General features: G+C 37.9%; 2 protein-coding genes across 5 annotated transcripts in view; one reads left to right on the top strand and one right to left on the bottom strand.

Moving 5' to 3' along the window:
* Positions 1 to 15,765, bottom strand: part of ST13 (ST13 Hsp70 interacting protein) — a 32,252-nt gene extending 16,487 nt beyond the window's left edge. Inside the window, exons 1-5 of one of the 2 annotated variants that reach the window (XM_045465952.1) lie at positions 15,203 to 15,765; positions 9,598 to 9,655; positions 7,748 to 7,823; positions 5,209 to 5,279; positions 1,120 to 1,186 (exon numbers count right to left, since the gene is read on the bottom strand). In XM_045465952.1, the coding sequence (XP_045321908.1) occupies positions 1,120 to 1,186; positions 5,209 to 5,279; positions 7,748 to 7,823; positions 9,598 to 9,655; positions 15,203 to 15,312 (382 nt within the window). In that variant the 5' untranslated portion in view covers positions 15,313 to 15,765. The remainder of the gene's footprint in view (positions 1 to 1,119; positions 1,187 to 5,208; positions 5,280 to 7,747; positions 7,824 to 9,597; positions 9,656 to 15,202) is intronic. The other variant, XM_045465953.1, reaches the window with a different exon arrangement.
* Positions 15,766 to 15,826: 61 nt separating this feature from the next.
* The window catches only part of XPNPEP3 (X-prolyl aminopeptidase 3), a 77,336-nt gene continuing 75,592 nt past the window's right edge, over positions 15,827 to 17,570 (top strand). For all 3 annotated transcript variants that reach the window (XM_045465945.1, XM_045465947.1, XM_045465948.1), the window contains exon 1: positions 15,827 to 16,010. In XM_045465945.1, coding sequence (XP_045321901.1) covers positions 15,947 to 16,010 — 64 coding nt within the window. In that variant the 5' untranslated portion in view covers positions 15,827 to 15,946. The remainder of the gene's footprint in view (positions 16,011 to 17,570) is intronic.

A 17,570-nucleotide genomic window follows, 5' to 3' on the forward strand; every position in this document is an offset into this window, starting at 1 on the left:
AGGAAGAGAAGTGGCTGAGATCAATTGATGGGTATGAATTAAAGCAGAAATAGGTGAAGAAGAGCTTTAGAGAGAAGCAGCAGAGCACAAGTGTAGGAACATTCTAGGACAGCAAGGTCTGGCTGTAATGAGGTTAATATTCAAAAAGAAGAGAACAAGGCTGGGAAGGCAAAATATGGGATCTGACTCTAGCAGGTTTAATGCCTTGATGAAGATCTTCAGAAAGTGTGCAAAAAGCTAGTCAGAGGTTACAAGCAAAGGAATTTGTGGAAATAAAAAGCGGTTCTAAGAAAGAATAATCTAGGGACAGTGAACAGAAAGCAATAAAGGAACTAGACATTTAAGGTAGGCAAATTATTGAGGCTAATGCAATGGCATAAACATGTGAAAATGACCTAAACTAAGAAGGTGGTGAGATCACAAAAAAAAGAAAGTGAATACATTTGCCAACTTGGAATAGCTATCAACGCTAAACTCCTAAAGTTCAGTCATCTTCTAATTCTACAGGTGGAAGTCCAAACGCACTCCAGCAACAGACAGCAGCAGCCCCACCACAATGGCATTGTGGCACACTAACACACAGCTATGGAAGGGTCTGCATAGTACCCAAGAAATGATTTGTTTTTATAAATTATAACTGATTCAGCATTATGCTTAATACTACCAGCACTCTCCCACTTTGAAAGGATTTTCTGAAGTGGATCTAAAATGCAAAGATTAGAATAAGAATGTTATTATCCTATGGACATCATCTGCCAAGGGTGTTGCTGTGTCAAAAGTTAAGAGCCACTGTGCTGCTACTACTACCCCCCTTTTTTTTTTTTTAAGACTTTTGCCTCTTTTCAGTATAGAAACACAAGGATATAGCTGGTAAAGGAGTCTTTGAGTCACAGAAAGATGTGTCCAATGCCCTGAGGCAAGGTAATTGATACCTGAGTGGTTTCAGCCTCTTTATCAAAGGGGAAGGGGTGGGTAGAGAATAGGACGCTTACTTTCTTCTCCAGTATAAGAGACTCAGCAAATTTAAATTCCCTTCCACTTTTCCACTATTTTAACAGCTGCTGCAGGGAAAAAGAGAATATATAGAAATATAGCAAAGACGAAAAAAAAATCACTCACCATCATTTAGGGCATCAATGGCAGCCACTTTTTTATCATTTGCCTGATCCATCATTTCCTCGGTTATCTAGGGGGAAATCGTAGGTCAACTTAGAAGTAACAGAGAAAGCAAAGAGAAGGAAGCAGCTTGGGCTTTCTTAGGGATGGGGAGATATAACCCTCATTTTCACTCATTCTTCTCTTGTTTCCAGGGAACAAAGAGGATAACTATGGTAAGTAATTAGTAAGAAATTACACAGGATGAGCTTTAATCTTTCATAATGAACAATAAATTGCACTCCCTACCTTTACTTTAGACATCACCTTTGTGTCCCTCCATCCCAACCAACCTAAGCAAGATGTTCCTGCCCTGGTCTTATCAACTCCTTTCTAGTTATTCACAAATACTAAAACTCAATCTCCTCATAAAGATGTAACTAAGTCCTGTTATACTTGAATTTTAAGTGAAATGTCTCATCCTTTTGTTCGAACAAAGACCTACAGAGTACCTATACTGTACAGAATACAAGATGTTGACAGTACAATGATCATTAGTAACAAAAACTTATAGCAAACATCCTACCTAAATGGAAAGTAGTTATTCTAAAAAAGGCAAAAAGATTCATTCCACCATTAACCACTGTGTAAAAAATATTACTGCTGCTGGCTAGTTCATTAAGAAAATAACTTGACAGGTTTAAGAATTGGAAGGAAACACCAAGCTGTCTTCATATTTAACTAGAAAACCCAATAGAACTGACAGGTTGTTAGATCTACTAAGATAATTCAATAAAGTCCTTAGAAACACAGAAACAACATAAAAAAATAAGAGTTCCTCCACATCAGCAAAAATCAATTACAAAACTGGACAGAACAGGATACCATTCTAAGAACATGTAAGACTTTCAAGGAGAGAAAAAGTAAAATTCTATTAAAGAACACAAGATGTATACCACGTTCATGGGGGAAAAAAAAATTTTTTTTTAAAGTAGGCTACACGCCGAGCATGGAGCCCAATACGGGGCTTGAACTTATGACACCGAGATTAAGACCTGAGCTGAGATCAAGAGTCAGAGGCTTAACTGACTGAGCCACCCAGGTGCCCCAAGAAAAAATTTTTTGAATACTTCAACCGAACCGCAAGTTACTCAGTAAATTCAAAGTAATTCCAACAAAAACTCCTACAAGTTTAAAAATCTTTTTCAAACAAAGAACAAAAAAGAACAAAGACACACTTTACCAGATAGTCAGACATCCTACAAATCCAGAGTAATTAAAAAAGAAAAAAAAGACAACTCAGTTTATGGCAACATGGTACACATAAAACCCTGAATAAATGTAAAAGTCATCTTTGACATAAGAATGTAGAAATCCTCAAAGAACAAGATTAAATGAAGACTTGAAATCCAGTAAGGTAGCCAAGTACTCCATCTGCTTTCACCCTTTTAGCAGGTGTCAAACCCGGTGATCTCACAATTCTGTTTTTGAATGCAGTGGACACATGAAAGAAAATCTAGATTCAGGTGAAGAGAATACATGTTGTCTAATCAGATACCCTCCAATAAATCTGGAATCCCACCCACATGCCTATACCTGCAAGAATAGCAAACCCAAAATAAATTGGTCCCAATGAAAGGAACAGCCAAGTAGAAAGAAAAAGAAACTCCCCTGTAAACTTATAATGATAAGCCAGAGTTTCTGGTAGAATTCATATTACTTGTATAGTTACACAAACAACAGAAAAACCATGCTGAGATTTTAAAGTGGTAGCTCCAATCCAGAGTCTTGATGGAAGCAAACACTTCCCTCTTTGGAGGAATACACCTTCTACCCAGGCCCCAAAAACTTTTCCACCGGTGAAATGTCAAAGAACTCATGGTCAAAATATCAACACATAAGTACACACAGTCAAAATATCCACACACACACACAAACCATCCACAAATAAATGAGCAAGAGTCAGGAAAAGTAAAAGAATAAGGCCAGTAAGAGTTTGATAAAGATTTTAATGTGTTTAAGAAAATAGAGGCACATTTTGAAAATGAGTAAGGAAAAAGTGACTTATAAATAACCAAGTGTACTTTAAAATGGATCAAAGCAAAACATAAAGATGAAAAACACAAGCATTCAAATCCAAACATCAACAGCATACATCATTCAGCAGTGATAAAGAGATGAAACTTAATAGTGAAAAAATCTAATACATATCTAACTAGGGCTCCAGAATGACAGTAGAGAGAATGGGGAAGAGGCGATATTTGAAAGGTATTAGTTGGAATGTTCCAGAACTAAGACAGTTAACCCTAGAATTTAAAATGCCCAACAGGGGCCCCTGGGTGGCTCAGTCGGTCAACTGTCCAACTTTGGCTCAGATTGTGATCTCACAGTTCACAAGTTCAAGTCCCATGTCGGGCTCTGTGCTGACAGCTCAGAGCCTGGAGTCTGCTTCAGATTCTGCATCTCCCTCTCTCTCTGCCCCTCCCCCACTTTCTCTCTCTCAAAATAAAAGCATTAGAAAACTTTTTTTAAATGCCCAATATATCCCAAGTAGCACAAATGAAGTGTTATAAACCTAAATACCTGAAAGTGACACGACATCATCAATAAATAAAATCCATAATTTAAAAAATTCCTTTTACAAAGAATGACAAGAAGTACCTATGTTTGTTCTTAAAGATGCAAACAGCTTTATGGAGAAAATGCTAAAAAATTACTTAAAAACATTAGAAAAGACCTAAAAAATTAGATACAGATTCATGGGTAGTTAATCTCAATAGTGAACTGTATCTTCTCCTAACTTGATTTAGATTTAATGCAATTCTAAATCAATTAGATTTGGGGTAGGGGGATGACACTTGATAATATTCTAAAATTTATATGGAAAAAGAAAGGCCAACAAAACAGCCAAAATATTCCTAGACCGCTGGGGGTCCTTACCCTAATGTTAAGGTAAGACAATGTGTCATCAGCACACAGAAAAAAATTAGACAAGAACACAGCACCAGAAGTGGCTCACACATACATGAAACAGTGCATTTTGGCACTGGTGGGGAAAGAAATTCTTTAATAGCTCTGACAGGTAGATTAAAGGTGAAAGGTTAACATAAAGTTTTCAAAAGGGAAAAATATATTACAGAATTATAACCTTGAGATAATAAAGCATGATATATAAGAGAATTATCAATTTAAGAGAAAAGATTGTTTATTAAAACAAAAAATACCAGTCACAAACTAGCAGAAAATATATAAAACACATATAAATGACAAATTGTTAGTCTCTAGAATATAAAATGAACTATAAATCGGTATGAAAAAGGCAAACCAGAAGAAAAATGGGAAAAGTCAAAATAGGACTTCACAATACCTGTGAATGAATGACTAATAAACATCAGAACATGCTCAACTTTATTAGAAATCAGAAAAACTCAAATTGAAAGCCACAAGGGCATACCATTTCACACCTGGCTGAGATGAAATCTGATAGTATCAAGTGTTGACAAGGAAATGGACCAAGCTTCTAAACCACAATTACTATATTTCAGTGTCTCTCAAGCCTTTCTCATTATCAAACCCCAAAGAACCATTTGAGACATTTTTTAATACTCCCCCACTCCATTTTAATACCACACAGATATACCACATGTATGTTATGACCCTCTGGAAGACCACTAACCATTGTAATATGTAAGTTTTTTTTTTGTAAGCTCCCCTCCCAAGAACCAATTTTCACCACCTTGAGGGTAACACTGTACCCATTGTGACAAAATCACTTTGGAAGCCAATTTAATATTAGATATCCCATTAATAAGTAATTCCATTTGTAAATGTAAATGTTAGGTGAACTTAAAGAGCAGTCAAACCAGATGCAAATTGAAAAAGCAGATAAACGACAAATAACAAAGATTTCAAAGACTGTTAGAGTATGATTACAAATGATGGGAATTTCTACAAATGTTTTAAGTACTAAAATAAAATGCTTTCCTAAATGCCTTAAGTTAGAGAAAGACTTAGTATGTGATTTTCCTGGCAGAATTACATCATAAAAGTCATTGCGATAGGTGGGACCTTTACATTCCTTACTACAAGCAGAAAATAAGCCACTGGACTCACCTCTACATTTTCATCTCCCATTTCTTGAGGGGCATCAGTATCTGGTTCAATCACACCTTCATTGTCAATTTCTGCCAAAGTTAAAAAAATGATAGTAAGACCTGTGATGCCCCACATAGCAGCCAACAGCCACATAAGACTATTAAAAACTAATGAACTATGGCTACTGCAACTGATAAGCTAAGTATTTTACTTTATGTTAATTTATTTAAACATATTAGGGAAATAGAAATATTTCCTTATTAAATACTACTGTATTGTTTTGTTAAAATTATATTTCATTTTAACTGTTGCATCACCAGCGGTATTTAATCTTATACTAGAAATGTTGGCAAGTGCACAGTTTCTAGTATCACACACACACACTCCACTGACTTTGTGTCAAAATGATTCCATTCAAGTATTTTATTCTACACATCAATGTACTATAATGTTTTAAAAAATACTTTATGCAGATAGCACAAATTATAATAATGATGTAAATCATAATGAAGTATTTACTTTTTAAATAAATTTTATTTTTATTTTTATTTATTTTTTTTCAACGTTTATTTATTTTTTTGGGGGACAGAGAGAGACAGAGCATGAACGGGGGAGAGGCAGAGAGAGAGGGAGACACAGAATCAGAAACAGGCTCCAGGCTCCGAGCCATCAGCCCAGAGCCCGACGCAGGGCTCGAACTCACGGACCGCGAGATCGTGACCTGGCTGAAGTCGGACGCTTAACCGACTGCGCCACCCAGGCGCCCCTAAATTTTAATTTTAAAATAAAGGCACCCTGCTAATGCAGACTCAAATGCCAAAGCTAGCACTATAGCCAAAACAGTAATAAGAGGTATGTCATAAATTTCATGACAACTGTAATTTGTTACAGCAAAACAAAACAAAATAACTGCTCCATATAAAAAACTTTTCAAAATAATGGGCATTAAGAGACATTTTTAGCAAACAGAGCGAATTTAATGTTTCCTGTTGTCAAAAAAGAATGAAACTGAAATTAGCTACCTGAAGTCAGAATTATCTCAAACGAAAACATTTCAGTCAATTTTTAATGGTAACTGAGCCTGTCACTTTGTCTAATCATAAAACAGCTTAATTCAGGGGCGCCTGGGTGGCGCAGTCGGTTAAGCGTCCGACTTCAGCCAGGTCATGATCTCGCGGTCCGTGAGTTCGAGCCCCGCGTCAGGCTCTGGGCTGATGGCTCGGAGCCTGGAGCCTGTTTCCGATTCTGTGTCTCCCTCTCTCTCTGCCCCTCCCCCGTTCATGCTCTGTCTCTCTCTGTCCCAAAAATAAATAAACGTTGAAAAAAAAAAAAATTAAAATAAATAAATAAATAAATAAAACAGCTTAATTCATACAAAAAAAAAGAAGGAAAAGCTTTTGGATGAAGAGTTGGTTAAGACATTATTATACTAATGGAAATTCTTAGAAAATTACAAGACTAAAAAAGATATTACACAAAAGGTGAAAGATCTTCAATTAAGCCTCCAAACAAGAAGCCCTTTCTAACAGTACCAAAGTTCACTTGGTTCAAAATTTGAAAAATTACAAGTACTCTTCTTTAGCTTTTAGACAGATTCTATGAGTTAGGAGACTGCCCATTTAGTATCTGGGATATGTGTTTATAGTTTCAAAGGACTTCCAAATTTAGGAAGAGACTTGTCAGTTTGCAGCCTAAAAAAAAAGCCCAAACAGAAACAACCAAACTAATGGCATACCATCTCTTCTAAAAGGAACAAGTTTCATCAGTGTGTGTACAAGTACAAATAGGAAAATAATTTTTTGGTATTTGATTCAGTTATTGAAAAACTTAAAAACAATTTTTATCTTATCACTGGATCTTACCAAAAAAATTTTTTTTAAGTTCATTTATTTTTGAGAAAGACAGAGACAGTGTAAGCAGGGAAAGGAAAGAGAGACAGGGGGAGAGAATCCCAAACAGGCTCCATGCTGTTAGCAGAGCCTGATGCAGAACTCAACTCATTAAACTGTGAAATCCTGACCTGAGCCAAAGGCTTAACCCACTGAGCCACCCAGGGCCCTTGGAAAACTTTTACCAAAAAAAAAAAAAAAAAAAAAAAAAAAAAAGGGAGAAAACTTTTACATATATTTAAAACTTGGGTATGTTACCCAACTTTTTCAACTACAAATTTCATTAAATTTGAATATAGATCAAATATTTCCAAGAAAAATATAACCTCTAATATCTGCATTGAAATGTGCTGTAAAGATAAAAATACACTCTGGATTTAGAGACGTCCTATGATAAAAAGGAAAATATTTCACTAATAATTTCTCCATATTGATTACATGTTGAAATGCTAACATTTTAGGTTTGTTAGTTTAGATACATTTATTTGAATTAATTTCATCTGTTTACTTTTTAATTTTTTTAAAATGGCTACTAAAAATTGCATTTCATATGTAGCTCAGCTACATTACATTTCTATTAGATAGCCCTGATTTAGTCCATTTAGTAAAAATCAGCACCGGATCTTATCATGAGGTTATCAAATACAAACTAACTACTACCTCCTCACCTAGATCACTTTCCTCACTTGATGGTTCGTCTGTCTTTATGTTTTCCTCCGCCTTCTTACTATCTGTTTTTTCTTCCTAGCAAAGGGAAGGCAAACAACGCTTTCAGTATTTAATAACACACCCAATATATACACACTAATTTATAAAAACTTATATGTAAACTGTTCACATCCGTTGTATTTCAGTTGTTAATGCTCCCTTTCTTGTTCTGTTTTGGTAAACTTTAGTTCTGTTTTCATTTCTTTTTAAATCAAATATAGGTCCAATCCTTCATCCAAACATTTTAGACGAGTTTTAGAATTTAAAAAATATTGCGTTATAGAAGCTAATACAAATGCATATCCCACAGTTATGTTACACCCTCAACAGGCACTGTGGTCTACAACTCTCCATAATCAACACATTACTTCTGCAAAAGAAAGTCTGAGCATTCATAATAAGTGGGATAAAGACTATAAATAGCCTCACATCTGTTTAGATTATGCTTTACTGCCAAACAAACTTACTAAAAATCTTCACAATTTCAAGGGTTTTTGAGTTTGGAATTTCAAATAAGGAGCAATGGAACTATAATACACAAATGATGAGAATTCAAAGAATTTCAAAGTGCACATGACGAAAACCAAATTTCTTTCCCATTCTGTAAGTAACCGCTGTGATTTCTGGCATATCCCATTAGATATTCTCAATGCATATATATAAGACAGCTCTGCACTTTGACCTTTCCATTTAATGATGCTGTGTATCGTAGGCAATAGATCACAATCAGCACACCCCGGTCTATTCATACAATTGTATTAGTAAAATTACATAACCAGTTATTTAGGTTTCTCTTTGTAATTCTTAAAAATTGGAATCAAAGCCCTACCTTATTACAAAATATATGTTGAGAATACCATATGCAAGGTGTCAGATGCTTTAGCATATACGCTGAGTAAGACCAGGTAGAATTCCAAATCAGAATATTTTGTTACAAAAATATTTTAGCAAAAATAGATTAAGTATAATTTTGTCTTCATACACGTTTACCACATGGTAAAATATCCTATTTCGGTATCCTACCAAAAGTATCCTATCAGAAACTACTAAACTCACAAATGATTCCTCTAAAAAAAGAATAACTACTTTGAAGGCTTTTGCTGAAGTTCTCTTATATCACTTGCTCAAAGACAGAACTTCTGATTTCATATCTAAATAGATAAACCTTGTTTAAGGTTCTAAATAATAAAATAAATTTTCTTATCAACTTCTAATCAGTAAACTTGGGGATTTTAGACATAAAAGCCCAAAATAGGAGAAATAAGAATTCTGAAGGAAGCATTCTTAAGAGTATACCCACCCCCATCACTAAATTTCAGCTACTGCCAAACTCCTCCTGATCTTACTCACCTTTTTGGCAAATATGTTAAAGCAACATCATGACTCATAACTTAGAAATATCCCTGAGGTGGTATGGCAGAAAAACTTAAGAACTGCTGATTTGGGCTATTTTTCATTTACTTTGCAAGTATTAATTAAGTACCCACAATACACAAAACCCTGTGCTAGGTGCTAACCATAGAATGACGATGAAGACTACAAAATGCGTACAATCACAGAGCTTGCCACCCACAGGTCATGCATATAACACACACAGAACATTTACTCCCAAACGTGGTGAACTTCAACCCTGGTGTTAAATCAGATGCCAGACACTTGATGTCCGAATAGAAATTTTACAAAGATCTTATCTCCAAGAGATCCTAAAGAAACCAGGAGTGGTAATTTGAGAGCAGCACTTTAAAAACACCTGTAAGATACTTCATACACAATTTTATTGCTAAACATACAAATGAAATTCATAACTTACCTTGATATTGTCTTCTGATTTAGTTTTATGAGTAGCAGGTGGTATTTTACCCCCCATGCTTGAGGAAGATGAGAAAAAAGATACTTGTTTAGAAAACTAAAATTCACTGAACCAAGCAACATTATTTATGCTGGAAAGAAAAGACACAGATGATTATCTTTTCAAACCTTTAAAAGTAAACTCAATTAATTTGAATGCTTCAGTATTTTTTCATCTTAAAATTTTATTTATTTAGCAAACTGGTTTTTTTTTTTTAACTTTTTTATATTAATTTATTTTTGAGAGACAGAGAGAGACAGCATGAGCAGGGGAGGGGCAGAGAGAGAGGGGGACACAGAATCAGAAGCAGGCTCCAGGCTCCGAGCTGTCAGCACAGAGCCCAATGAGGGGCCTGAACCCACGAACCAGGAGATCATGACCTGAGCCAGTCGGACGCTTAACCGACTGAGCCACCCAGGCGCCCCAATTTAGCAAACTAGTTAATGAAAATCTAACCCTTTCTTCGCCTCACTTAGCCTAATAAAAACATAATTACATAGCTGGTCTGTGCCCATTCCTAGAAGAAAAGAGGCAGAAAACACGTTAATGACAAAATCATTTGTACAGGTATACTGAATCCAAAACTTCAACTTTAGTAAGAGCTCACTTAAATTCAAATAAGCAGTTTATGAAATGATTATGAAATCACAGTATAATTCAAAATGTTTCCTCTGACTGGGACCTACAAGGATTCTTTCTGCTTATATTCAAATGCCCCTCACAGTATAAATTTTCTCCTTATCCCTTCCCACAATCCACCGATTAATACTTCCCCTTGGCCTTGCAAGTCCTTCTTTTCCAAACATTCCAAGGCAACACCATGAATCATACACAAATAACTTTAATACAAGGAGGAAAAAAAGACTATGAAGAATTAGTGCTATATGCTCCATTTGGGGCAGACTCTGAAGCATATGGGCCCCAGGAAGCAGTCCGGGGACTAAAATGTTAAATGGATTAAGGGCCTCCAGGATAGTGAAAGCTGGAGATCACGAAGACTTAACTAAAAATTTGCCTTGAAAAAAGATTAACTTTCATGTAAAATAGGAGATATATTAACTTGGAAAACAAAAAGGAATCTACTTCAGAACACCCTTAAGGATTGATTCTTTATAACTAGAGTTCTATATCCATGTTTACATTCATTTCAGGTGGGTGGAATTTCTGGACATAGGGTATGTGTATGCTGGATTTAAATGGATACTGGTTCCCCAAAGTTCTACCAATTTATACTTCTATCAGCGGTGCCTAAGAATTCCAGTTGTTCCACAACTTGGCCAACACTTAGCTATTGTCCGTCTTAAATTTTTAGTCATTTTGATAGATGTACAGTGGTATCCCATTGTAGTTGAGTCTCTTTTCACTTATTTATCAGCCATCTGCATAGCCTTTTTTGTAAAATTCAACTCTCCTCCAGCTATTAGATTGTCACATTTATCTGTAGGTGTTTGTATACTCTGCATACAAGCCCTCTGTCAGTTTTATGTGCTGCAAATAGCTTCTCTCACCTGTGGCTTGTCTTTTCACTTACACTGCAGCCAACAAGAAACAAAACTAGAAATCTAAAACAGTAAATGCAGGGGCACCTGGATGGCACAGTTTGTTAAGCATCTGACTCTTGATTTCAGCTCAGGTCACAATCTCCGGGTTCTGTGAGTTCAAACCCTTCAACAGGCTCTGCGCTGACAGTACAGAGCCTGCTTGGGATTCTCTCTTTCCCACTCTCTCTGCCCCTACCCCGCTTGTACGCTCTCAATCTCTCTCTCAAAATAAGCAAACAACAACAACAAAACAAAATAGCAAATGCAATAACAAAGTCTGGAATTTCTTGTTAAGCACCAATCAAGAGAAATGTGCACACTTTTCCCATTCTGTTCCATATAAGTTACAAAAAAATCTTCACTTAGTACCTTTCGCAACAAAATTCTTTAAAATTCTAATCTACAGAGAAACTACTTTTCAAAAGAGCACAGTAATCAAATGACAGTTCTTTGCAGTTAAATTTTAATGAAGACGCATGGCCTCTCTTAAGGCCATGTTTTTTCCCTAAGTTTCGAAATGCAACATTCAGGAATGTACTGAGGTACACATTCAAACGCAGCCGTGACAGTCTAACCTACATTAAAATTTGGGGAAGGGCCAGTCTTGCCAAGAAATGCGTTAAGCTAAATCTAATCCTCAGGAAAGATGAGACAAACCCAAATTGAGGGAAATTATCCAAAATAATTGGTCTGTAATATGCAAAACTGCCAAGGTCATGAAAGTCAAGAAATGACTGAAGAATTCTTTCAGAAGAGATATTAGGAGTCATAAGCAATAAAGTACAACATATAATTCTGAGGATTTGATAGCATTAATGCAGGATTCTTAGTTTCCCAAGTTTGATGATTACATTGTACAGACTGTCCTTGTTTGTGGGAAATACACAAAGGTGCTGGGGGCACAACACTGGGAATAGTTTCAGGAAACATATTGTTTGTATCGTACTTGAGATTTTCCTGCAAGTTTCAAAAATTTTATTTTTTTATTTTTAAAACTGGAGGGGAGGAAACACAAGGTTTATTCACAAGCTACATACAGTTTCTCACATTCTGAATTCTAGTTACCTGTCAGAAGATTAACACCAATTTATATGTACAGAAATTTCATTTAATGCTTCCAAGATTTAAAACAAGCTAGTTCCCTGCCCAACAGTGCAAACTGGACTTTGCCAGTATAGTCTTTTATGTTGCCAACTAGAGCTAGTGCAGAGACCTTCCTCATACGAATCACACAAGACCTCATTCATAATTCCCTTCATTTGATACATACCAATTGCTTTAAGCAATAGTTACTTGGGCACCTGTACAAAAACACTGGGTGTTACATTCTAAACTCATTGAGACTAGAAATGCAACCTGTTCATTTAATATATTTACTGAAAAGCCATATGCCAAACACTGTGCTGGAGATTAGAATACAAAGATACTCCCTTTGATCTTAAATTACCATAGAATGAAATAATAAAACAGTGTCAAACAATGCTGCTTCCTCTAAAAAAACATCCCAAAACATATTTGTTGAAAAGATCATAGTCTCCCAGGATCCTCAATGACTAATAAGACAAAAAAATTTCTGCTTAGTATTTCCCTTTGTCCCATTGAAAAAGCTCTTGTTGGGGCATCTGGGTGGCTCAGTCGGTTGAGGTCAGCTCAGGTCATGAAATCACTGCTCATGAGTTCGAGCCCTGCATAGGGCTCTGTGCTGACAGCTCAGAGCCTGGAGCCTGCTTCGGATTCTGTGTCTCTCTCTCTGTCCCTCCCCTGCTTGCACTGTCCCTCTTTCTCTCTCTCTCAAAAATAAACATTTTTTTAAAAGGAAAAAAAAAAAAAAAGAAAAGGCTGTTAAATAAATTTTTAACACCAAATAAAACTTTAAGCTATAAACAATGGTAGAAATTCTGGCAAATAAGCAAATAGACTAAATAAATTGTTCTTTAATGTCTAAGCCAGGGTACCTACAACTAATCTAGTATGAAGAGAGAACTCTGAAATGGTTGCAACTTGGGGAGCTCTAAAAGTAGGATTAGGCTTAGGAATATTCCTGGGCCCAGAAATCTCCACATTCAGCCCAATCTTCTATAATCCTGCACTTAAGAAGGATGACGTGAAGTCAGAGAGAAATTGATGTACTTCAAGCAAAGGCCTCAAAGCCTACAAAAATTTTAATTTAAAGAGATAAAAGCTTCAGAATAGGGCCCCTACACGTGCCAAGATGCCTCATCCCATAATGAAACCAAAAATTTAGGATGCCACATGAAAAGTATAAATGGAAAAAAAAAAAAAAAAAAAGTATAAATGGAACCAGGAAAAAAACCCTGGAATTACCAATGTGAAATGTTAAAAAAAAAAAAAAAAAAAAGATACATTAACTATTTTCTGGAAATAATGTCTGACAATATTTTCCAGACCTTAAACTAGAATTCTCTACACAGCCATAATCACTCCAGCACAAGTTACATTGTTTTTAGGTACGTTTTAACCTTTTCTTCACAGCTCCCTTTTTCCTCTTGAGCAGTGAAACAAAACATTGTATACACTCAGTATAATGTTCACTCTTGATGCCAAGTATTAAACTTCCCTGTGGTATATATGCCTGCTTTACCTGGAATTTTAGAAACAACTTAATTGTAGGCTCTTTCCTTTAATGACTAAATATAAGAGAATAAAAGCATACTCACGTGTCAAGTGAGACACTGAAATGGTCAACTTACTCAGTAAGAAGAAAGGACCAAAATCTAGGCCTAAATTCCTAGTCCTGAAATTAGCATCTTGTAGGTTTTTCTGTTACAAAACGGTATTCTTGTTAGCTATTGTCAATAATAGTTACGTTACTACAGTAAGTGTTCTCGGAATCTTACACTAATAGCATGAGCAAAATCTTACGGTAGTTCAAAAACTGGAGAAGTAAAAGACTGAGAAGCTTCTCAGAGAAAAAAAATCGTACCACTATATACACCGCTGACAAACTTTAACTTAAGCTTCTTCCTTATAAAAGAGTTTGTTGAAAAAAACATTCTTTCAAGTATTTGGTAATCGTGTGTTCCTCCTCCCCTATGAAAAGATCAATGTTCAGAGTAGTACCTCTGAGTCACGTTGCCTTGCACTGTCGCTATTATCACCATGAGGTGCGATTTTGTGCCTGTGTTTCATCTTTTAAATTCCTCACCACTAATAGTGCTTTTTAAAAATCATCTCGGGGAAGATTTCCCTTTCTCCCTTAAGTTCCCCTCCAATATGCAAAATATTAATCTCTATTATATGGTAAATACTACGACAAATTTCCGTATTTATTATACTGTTTCCAAGCATCTGGCACAACGCCTACTCAATTCCGCGCACGTAGCGAAGTACTCCAGATTTAAGAATAACAAGAATAGATCATGGTTACATGCTGGTCCTTGAAAAATCATTTTTCAAGTGTTAACTGTGATGGCACTGCTACTACGGAGATACAGTAAGTGATTCCCAAAATAATTCTACGCAGTTAGAATCGCTGTAAATTTAAACGTAGCCAAACAGTGTTACCATTTTTATTACAACTCATTATATAACAAGTTATCATTATTACAACACTATTTAAAGACGTAGCGCGTAAAATAGCCATGTGTCACTGAGACCTTTTAAACAGGACGCCCGAGATTTCAAGAAAACTCTACGCGAAAGAGAAATCTTGCAGCTCCCCCTCCCCACCACCACGTCTACAGTGTCCCAAGTCCCTGCAATCGTCTGCATTTATATTTGGATCAAGACACACCCCGGACGACCTCAGGGTGAGGGGACCCAGCTGTGCCCACCCCACCCCCCACCCCCGTCCCCGCCTCTGTACTATCTATCTACGCTTCCCGGTCCTCCATTAGCCCCTGAAGTCGCCTTCCTTTCCTGGCCAGGGAGAGCCACAAAGAGGAGGCAACTCAGCAGGCCTCGCGGCAGAGCTCCCCGCTCGTCCTCCCCGCGCCAGCTGCGGCCCAGCTCCCCATCCGGCCGTCCCTCTTCCCACCCCCAACGGTCCTCGGCCCGGGTCTCACCTCTCCACCCACTCCCGCAGGAAGCGCATTTCCTCGGTGTGCAGAACGCTCGGATCCTGCTTACACATTTTCACGAAGGCCCGAAGCTCGCTCACTTTGCGGGGGTCCATGGTCCAGAAGCGACGGCGGGCGGCGGACGCAGCTAAGGTTGCGGCCCGATTCCAGGCGCAGGTACTAGCCCAGCGTCACCGTGGGGAAGGGGGCGGCTGCCGCGAGACAGAACAGACTAGAACCTCCCCGGCCGCTGGCTCCTCCTACCCAACGGTCTCGTGACCCCGGGTCCTTCGCTTGTTCATTCCTACTCCCTCCACCTCTGCTGCTGCGCACTGCCTAGAACCTTCTAGAAGTGTGGCTGTTCAGGCTGTTGCCTGCCTGTACGCCCGCATTCTTATATCCTAAATGCTGACCCAGTTCTCTGGGTGCATCAATCCCCCCACATGGTGCTTTTAAGAAGACGAGAAATATCAGCCCCTGCTGGTAGTCATTTAGAATCGGACATCCTATGCGTACGGGCATTTAATGGAGCACGACGACCTGACGCCAAATGGGCTGTCAGGAAGGCAATCATAGCGCTAAGGCGTGACGTCATCATTCAGCGCCGCTGGGGGAAGGAAAGCCCCGCGAGCGGCGCCGGCCGGAAGGGGAGGGGTGATTTGGCTTGGTTTCCTGGCGACACGGCTCGGCGGCCCGTTGCTTCTCTGGCTGTTTTCCTTTCATCCTTCCTGCCGCGTGTGCGAGGCCGTCATGTCTTGGTTGCTGTCAGCTGCTAAGCTGGTTCCCGCCGTAGCAACCGCCCGCTGCCTCTCAGGTTAGACTCACCTCCCACGGTGTCCCTTCCGGGGCTTGCTCTCTGAGAAACCTGAGGCGCCCTAGAGGAATCCAAGTTGGTCTCAGGGAATACCTGGTTCGGCGGACCATTCTCGTGCTGGGGCTTCCACTCCCAAACCCTTTGTGCGCTCCTCGGATTTCTTTTTTACTTGCTGCTTCTGGAAAAGGGTGGGCCCTGTTCTCCCTACCGTTGAGGTATTCTGGGAAGCTGGAATGACTGCCGAGAGAAAGTGTGTGCCATCCCCCAGAGGGGCTGTCTTCAAAGTTACTCGGACTCCCAGACGTTGTCTCAGTTATCACTTGCTTAGGTGACAAAGTGTCTCACATCAAGTAGCTCTTGCTTTTGTTAGGTTATCGAAAATCCTGTTTTCGTGTTTTCAAAGAGTGGCTTGAGAGCTGTCTACAGAATGTACAAGAAACATGTTTAGTAATACAAATCATTTGAGCAGTTCCTCTCGGAAGAGGTAATGCTTGGAGATACTCCCTTTTCAATGTCTGAAAGCCCTGTTGGTAAAGGCAAGATGAAGGAGTCCAGGAATAATGGGGACCATTCTTTTAGGGTGTACCCTGTCGTGAACAATTAATCTGATGAACATAAACCTCGATCAGTGAAAGCTGAATTATCTACCCTGCGGGCGGATCTGCCATTGGATCATATTTCAGGGGTTTTGGCCAATAGGTGAACGGTGTGTGAACCAGAGCATGTGGTATTTGAAATCAAATCTATGTCTTGGAACATATTTGTTACATTGATGTACTTTAATTTATTGAAAATGGGATGGTAATTATATCAAGATTTCTTCCTGTAAAAAATAAAAAAATAACCATTGTCCCGTGCACAGAACTTGCTCTTTGGTTCTAATAGTTAAGCTACAGAAAGCTGTCCTCCATGGGAGTAGATGAATACATTTGGAGTTCATCTTAATCACAGACCCTTGTGACTTTTTTTTTTTTTTTTTGGATTTGTTGAGGCTTTGTGTAAAACCTTATTAATGAAAGTTTAGGACTAGATACTGGAGCATACATGCTAAGATCGTTGAAAAATGTATTCATTATGCTTCAGTTTGCCTCAATGCAGGAAGTAAATTTAACCGCTTCTTACCATTAATATCATAATATGTATTGGCATTTTGACTGGATAAGATCTCCTTGGATCTTCACAAGTTATAAGTTAGGGTAGGTATTCTCAATTTATGGATGGGGAACTGAAAGTAACACAGGATCACAAGTTGCAAGTCAGAAATTTTAATTGTGTAATTACCATCTAGTCCTTTTTCTGTTGTACCACCATTAGGTCTTAACTCTGGCTTAGTAGAGGCCTTTTGGAACTTTTTATTGAGCCAGAAAGAATGTTCTCTTCATTCAATAACTTTGTAGTAGTCTTTGTGGATGAATCTGCATTTCCGTGGAGTTGCTCACTATCTAGTCAGAATGATGGATAAGCAATAGATAAATGACAGTATAACAATGGATTGTAATAGTCTTGACTCACGTGGCTTAGGGGCTCAAGAAAGGTAGTAATGGATTTTTTTTTAAATGT

Source organism: Leopardus geoffroyi, chromosome B4 (genome assembly GCF_018350155.1).
Source record: "Leopardus geoffroyi isolate Oge1 chromosome B4, O.geoffroyi_Oge1_pat1.0, whole genome shotgun sequence".
In the NCBI taxonomy this organism is placed as follows: Eukaryota; Metazoa; Chordata; class Mammalia; order Carnivora; family Felidae; genus Leopardus; species Leopardus geoffroyi.